The sequence below is a fragment of the Octopus bimaculoides genome, chromosome 4 (genome assembly GCF_001194135.2).
Source record: "Octopus bimaculoides isolate UCB-OBI-ISO-001 chromosome 4, ASM119413v2, whole genome shotgun sequence".
NCBI lineage: Eukaryota > Metazoa > Mollusca > Cephalopoda > Octopoda > Octopodidae > Octopus > Octopus bimaculoides.
In genome coordinates, this window is record NC_068984.1 from 121602629 (window position 1) to 121610303 (window position 7675).

Sequence of the window (7675 nt, forward strand, 5' to 3'; positions counted from 1 at the left end):
CCTGGTGTCGCCTCCTGGTCCACCAGTCCTCAGTCAAATCGTCCAACCCATGCTAGCATGGAAAGCGGACGTTAAACGACAATGATGATGATGATGAAGTATTTCATAAGTAACAAACGTTTTGTAGTTATTGCTTTTCTTTAGCCACAGATCAGCCCTGATCATGCAAACCTATGAACAAAGACAGTTTAGTCATAATCACTTTTCCAGCTTGCCTTTTTTTTTATGCCTCGGCAATATATTCAGGACTACATTATTAAATCACTTTTTTTTTTTTAAAGATGTTAGAGTGTAATTTGATTGAGATTTGGACTGCTATTTCTAACAAGTCAAGCAGCCACATAAAAGTTCCCTCATTGATTCATAATGTTTATTAGCTTTCAGTACTGATTTCAATTCATCATATTGGCACACAGCCTAGAGGAGAATGAGTCTTGTTATGTTTCCTTGCCCATGTGTATTGGATGATATGCAGGGGGATTCTTCTAAACCTGATGGAAATAGCAACTTAAATTTTCCTCAAACTATACCCCTCAATACGAAAAAAAAATAGGCTCTGTGGTAAGAAGATTGCTTCTCAACCACATGGTTCTGGGTTCAGTCCAACTGTGTGACACCTTGGGCAAGTGTCTTCTACGATAGCCTCAGCCTGACCAAAGCCTTGTGAGTGGATTTGATAGACAGAAACTGAAAGAAGCCCGTCGTATATATGTATGTATGTATGTATATATTTATGTGTGTGTGTCTTTGTGTCTGTATTTCTTCCCCCACCATCACTTAACAACCGATATTGGTGTGTTTACAGTCCCTGTAACTTAGCAGTTTGGCAAAAGGGACCAATAGTATAAGTACTAGACTTCCAAAGAATAAGTCTTGGAGTTGTTTTCTTTGACTAAGAAAACCCTTTAAGGTGGTGCTCCAGCTTAGCCGCAGTCAAATGACTGAAACAAATAAAAGAATAACAGAATAAAAGGATCATGGCTGGAATGTCTTTAATTATAAGTTTATCTGATCAGAGCCAACCTGAGCCCAACCAACAATAACAACAACAAGTATATGCAGACATATATATTCCATATCTTTGCTTGCAGTGAGCCAGTTAAGAAGAAAGACACTGCAACTTATGTGACTCACTTCTACCAACAGCAACATCATCACCACCAAGCCAAAGAGTGAACCTCTGTATGGTTGTTCGACCCACTAGAACAGTGTTTCTCAACCTTCTTACCCTTGTGTAACCCTTAAAATAAATTACATGTCTCAAGGAATCCCTGCACAAAAAAAAAATTATATATCATATCTTGCTCATATTTTTGTCATCATAGTAAGTATATCCCCAGTGGTTGTTATATATTTTTGATAACAATAGGTTAGATAGGATGATGTCTATTTTACAATATTACAATAACCAATAATATGTTGTGTATGTATAGTAATATTATGATCATGAAATTGGCATTAGCTTATCTCACTCTTTCTCTTGGAATCCCTAAGAACCTTTTGCAGAACCCTAGGATTCCAGAGAACCCCGGTTGAGAAACGCTGTACCAGACAGAGCTGCCAAATATCCCCCAAATTACACCAGATGATGTTTTAAAAAAGGATACATAGTGCAAATCAGATCTACATTATCTTGAACCTGAAATCACTATAGATTGATGGTAGTTGGTATGCTCAATAATACCACTACTAATCCAAAGTGAGAGTTTCTATGTGGTTGTTCCACTGGCTAGAGATGGTTGCCAAATCTTCCTCAAATCATTCATAACCGTATTACCATGAATCCTCAAGTATAGTCTGCCCTTGAGTATAATACACAAGAAATTTTTAGGGGGCTGTACCTCTGAAAAACCTAAACCTTGTGTATAATACGCACCCCTTCTCTAACTTGAATCAAGGAAGTCTATATAAAGTCCTTGGTTTGTAAACATATATACAGTAACGTCCTTTATTATTATTGTATATATAACATAATGCAAACGTGTAGCTTTTTTGTGCACTTTGCAGAAAATAAAGAAATAACAGTGAAAAATAAATATTAAGTAAATTGCCTTTACATATTTATTACTATCAGTTACAAGCCCGACATCACAAAATGCGTCTGAATAAACATTGTCGGACAGCAAATAGAGACTCGGACATTACTTAGAAAATATTTTTCTTTTCAACCTTGTATATAGTACTCACTAGGGATTTTGACCTTTAAATTTTGGGAAAAAATGCGGATTTTACTCGGGGATTTACGGTAAATAAGGAAGGAAATATTAGATAATTCTTCCTACAATAGACCCAAGGCTTGAAATTTTAAGGGAAGGGGATAAACAATTACATTGACCCCAGTGTTCACCTGGTAACTACTTTATCAACCGCCAAAGATTGAAAGGCAAAGTTGACCTCAACAACATTTGAACTCAGAGCAGAGAACATAGACAATACCGCCTTCACTTCCGTCCCCACCACCAGCAACCCAATCACCACCACTACCACCATCATCGCCATCACCACCACAGAAGTGTCAGGAGGATATTGTCTGGCAGGATGGTTGTGGCACTAAAGCTGAATTTTTGACTCTATTACATGTGGACATATTGTTCTAGATTTTTCAAATATACTATTATAATGATAATTGACTTATTTCCTCTTCATTATCATATCCTCATAGGCAAGGAACTTGCTATGATGATGATGATGATGATGATGATGATGATGATGATGATGATGATGATGATGATATGATGATGATGATGAGGATGATGGCTATCATCCTTATAATCATTGTTACCACCAGACCACACCACAATCATCATCATCATCATCATCATCATCATCATCATCATCATCGTCGTCGTCTTCGTCGTCGTCGTCATAGTTGTCGTCATCGTTGTCATCATCATCATCATCATCATCATCATCTGCATTATCATCTGCATCATCGTCATCATCATCATCTGCATCATCATCATCATCATCATCATCATCATCATCATCATCATCATCATCTGCATCATCGTCATCATCATCATCTGCATCATCAACATTATCATACTATCAAGACCATCCTCACCATCAGTACCAACTCTGCCAGCATCACCCCCTTCTCTCCTCATTTTATCCCCCTCACTATCTCATCACAATCATCTCTCTCTCATTTCCATAGTCCCATCCCACCAACCATCATCACCATCAGCATCTTCATCATCAACCACTACCAACACCACCACACCCATCACCCACCATCACTACTACTTACACCACCACTTACATCAGTGCCACCATTCACTGCTACTACTATAACCACCAACACCACCAACATCATTATACTATCAGGATTGCTAGCATTACCAATACCATCATCATCATCATCATCATCATTATCATAGCCACCACCAGCACCACCACCATCATCATCATCACCACCACACACCACCATCATCATCACCACTAATACCACCACAACCACCACCACCACAACCACCACCACTAACATCACCATCACCACAACCACTACCTCAACCACCACCACAACCACCCCAATACCACCACAGTCACTGCCAACACCACCATAACCACTGCCAACGCCACTACCACAACCACCACCACAACCATCACCAACACCACCACAACCACCACCAACACCACCACAACCCCCACCTTTATCCTCCTCAGAATCATCATCACCATCAATTCTCACCCCTTCTTTACCACACTACCATTATTCTCACTATGTCATCATCATCATCCTCATCATTATCATCATCATCCTCATCATCATCATCAGCAGCAGCAGTAGCAGTAGCAGCAGCAACAGCAGCATCCTCTTTATATATTTTGACACAGTAAAGATATTTCCTTCCCAATGCTTCTATCCCATCCTGGGAAAGTCCATTGCACTGATAAGGGCAGAACAGATGTGAGAGACTGCGATCAATGAAGCATGAATAAATAAATGATGAACATTCACTAGAGAATGACATAAATCAGTTTCACCCTTGGCTCGGAGTTTTCTTTCTCTCTATTCACGATGTCATTTTAATATTGATTGCTTCATTAGGCTCAGTGATTCAGTTGAAACCATTGTCGCCTCTCACTTGCAGTGTTTTGTACATATTCCAAACATGTAGTAGAGGATTAACAGGCATCAATGGTTGTTGTTGCTGCTGCTGCTGCTGCTGTTGTTGTTGTTGTTGTTGTTGTTCAAACAATCCACAAGCCTTTTGTTAGTAAAAATGGAACAGAAAAAAAAAAGCAATTTTTAATTTAGATAAACCGGTTAAAAATTACTTTTTCTCAAAGCTCTGACATATCCGTTTGTTCGTTATGGCATACAATAATAATATTAATGATTTCTTTTATTTGTCACAAGGGCTATAGATAATAATGACTAGACAAATATGTAACCGAAACCCCTAGGATTTATATTTCCTGTACACACAGTATGCAGGAAATAATACTTTTGAGCACTGCACACACATCTGATGTAGAGTACTTTTAATACAATAGAAACCATAAAATCAAAAGAACAACACTTCATGTACCAAAGGCACATAGAGCTGTACTTGGTTGTGTGGTGAAAGCAAACAATGAAAATAAGATTACTTAAAAAAAAAAAAGTAATAATAATGATTTCTAAAATAGGCCTAAGATCATAAATTTGAGAGAGTGAGAACAATCTTTTTAATTGACACTAATACTTGATTTGCACTTATTTTGCAAACAAAAGGATGAAAAAAAAAATTGATCCTAATGTATTTTAAACTCAGAGTGTAAAAAAATATCTAAATACTACTGGGCAATTTATCTCCTTTCTTAATCATCATCATCATCGTCGTCGTTTAACGTCCGTTTTCCATGCTAGCATGGGTTGGATGGTTCGACCAGGGTCTGAGAAGCCAGGAAGCTGCACCAGGCTCCAGTCTGATCTGGCAGTGTTTCTACAGCTGGATGCCCTTCCTAATGCCAACCACTCCATGAGTGTAGTGGATGCTTTTTACGTGCCACCAGCACAGGGGCCAGAGGAGGCTGGCAACAGCCACGATTGGTTGGTGCTTTTTACGTGCCACCGGCACAGAAGCCAGTCAAGGCGGCGCTGACATCAGCCACGTTCGGATGATGCTTTTTACGTGCCACCGGCACGGGTATCACAACTACAATTTCCATTTGATCTTTAAATAATGATGATGATGATTTCTTTATTGGCCACCAGGGCCAAACACAAAACATAGAGGATGATACATAGATGAGAGACAGGGAGGTTAAATATTTTAACAGCAAACAAACACAATGATTAACAATGAGATTAACTCAACGATATGCTTCCCCTAGCAAGTTGGTGCCTCTGTTTCCAAGCTTTTGCTTGACTCTTTTTTTCTACCATATCCTAGAATCACCAGTTTTCCACTCACATTTTTAGTCATCTTAAACAAGATACATTAAGCTGAATGAGGAATCAATTGCTGTATATCTATTTTTGCCAGGTTACAAATATTCTGTTTACCTCAGCCGTATTATTCATACTTCATTTTCTACAAGACATAAATCATACTGTTGACATTACAAACTCATACATATCTATAATACATACCCTACTAGCACATTTGTGTCTGTACACTTTTCTTTCATTAATGTTGTAATATAAGATGTGTAGTTTTTATATGCATAAACAACTGTTCATTTTTAAGTTTATACTTTACAGTCTTTGGAAGAATATGTTTTTGTTTTACTACTCTGAAATGATAGTTCCATTTCACCAAAAGAGGTCTCTTTCATGTAGCAGGGAGAAAATGAAGGAAAATATAAATATATAACTTTATTATTGTTATTCCTGTGCATCTTTATTTACCATATTGATGACCTCAACCTGATTGGACAGCTCATGCTTATAAATTTAATCTTCGCCAGCTGTCTTCCATTTATTTTATACATTAGTGACCCTAACACTCAAACATATAGCCATATTAATAATGAACAGCTACAAATCAAACAGCCTTCTTCTGACTGAACAGCATAGGCACATGTTTACAGATATAGCCAGCATTATTGAATAACTACAATGTTTACAAGTTCATCAATATTTTCTACACTACTCTATATATATCCTCAACCTTTGATTAAACAGCTTTGTTTTCTAACTGACCAACTACCACATATGAAGTCTGAATTTTTGTCCAAAGCTACAACTACCATCATTATGTTTGATCAGCCCAAAGACCACTTCTACACTCATTCTAATACCACCATGAAGAACATTGGCCACACCAAACAAAGAAAAAAACAAAGAAAAAACCTGACTGCTTTTTCAATTTTAAGAGGAAATTGTCCAGCGTCCATAAGTTCCATCTTACAAAATCTTTCTCAGAGGCCCTGGGAATGGAAAGTCTAGCATTTTGAACTCTGGAAAGTTCAGCCATGTAAAAGCTCTGAAGGAATAGAGTTGACTTGTATTGTCTGCCACATAATTCTCCTTCTTTTCCTTTCCAGTATACCCATTGTGTCTCATCCACAAAATTCTACACTAAAAACACTTTTTTCCAATCCTTTCTCCACAGAACTGAAAATCCTTTGGAACTCCTTTTCTGCAGAAACTGAAGCTGAATATTAACCACATTCATTTCATCAATATGGGAGTCATCATCATCATCATTATCATCATTAAATGTCTGTTTTCCATGCTGGCATGGGTTGGATGGTTTGACTGAAAACTGGTAAGTTGGGGAGCTGCATCAGTTTCCAATCTGATTTGGTATGGTTTCTACAGTTGGGTACCCTTCCTAACGTAAACCACTGTGAGAGTGTTGAGGGCGTTTTTTGTGGGTGCCAGTTACAAAACACCAGCATTGCCATGACTATGGTCTCACTTGGCTTGACAGGTCTTTTCAAGTACAGTATACTGCCAAAGGTTTCAGCCAAGTGTCACTGCCTCCGTGAGGCCCAAAGTTCAAAGAGTGTTTTTTACGTACCACTGGCATGGGTGCCAGACTCTAAATAATGATGTTGTTGTTGTTGCTGTTGTTTAGATTCAGTTTGAGCCTGAGCAAGCAAAGCTATAATTAACGACATTCCAATCATGATTATTGTTCTGTCTCTTATTCAAATATGGCATTTCTAGCACTACATTATCAAATATGGTCTTGAAAAGAACTGGGGGACGTTTTGACTGTTATTTCTAGCAGGGTGAATGACCATGTAGAGCAGGCATGGGCAACCTTATTGAAGACACAGGTCGCATGATACATAGCTCATGATTTGGCAGGCTGCACTACTAAAATAATACACAATAATCTTCTAATGGTATGCCATTCAGAATGTTCTGCAGGTCACAATTTACTTCTCATGATTGATGTAGAGGCTTCTGTGTGTTCCCAATGTTCCCAAGTCTGCATATGTTATGAGCACTGCTGATCATCACTAAAAATTTTAAGAAAAAAACAAAAAAAAACCACCATCCTTCCCAACCTGTTATTATGTGTTATAGATATGTCTGGTGGTTATAGATATGATGTTGGGCATTCAATGAAGGTTGATCTGGTGCTAAATAACATTATGCATTATATATGGGACTTCAGGTCTGCAACAGTAATTATGTACGTATGTATGCTTGATGTATCTGATCTGATCTCTGTGTGTGTGTGTGTGTGTGTGTGTGTGTGTGTGTGTGTGTGTGTGTGTGTGTGTGTGT

General features: G+C 38.1%; 1 protein-coding gene across 1 annotated transcript in view; it reads left to right on the plus strand.

Moving 5' to 3' along the window:
- Positions 1 to 1778: 1778 nt before the first annotated feature.
- Positions 1779 to 7675, plus strand: part of LOC106868132 (putative uncharacterized protein DDB_G0283051) — a gene marked incomplete at its 3' end in the record, with an annotated part of 10770 nt that continues 4873 nt past the window's right edge. The window contains exons 1-2 of the mRNA XM_014913263.1: positions 1779 to 1790; positions 3667 to 3780. Of these exons, the coding sequence (XP_014768749.1) occupies positions 1779 to 1790; positions 3667 to 3780 (126 nt within the window). The remainder of the gene's footprint in view (positions 1791 to 3666; positions 3781 to 7675) is intronic.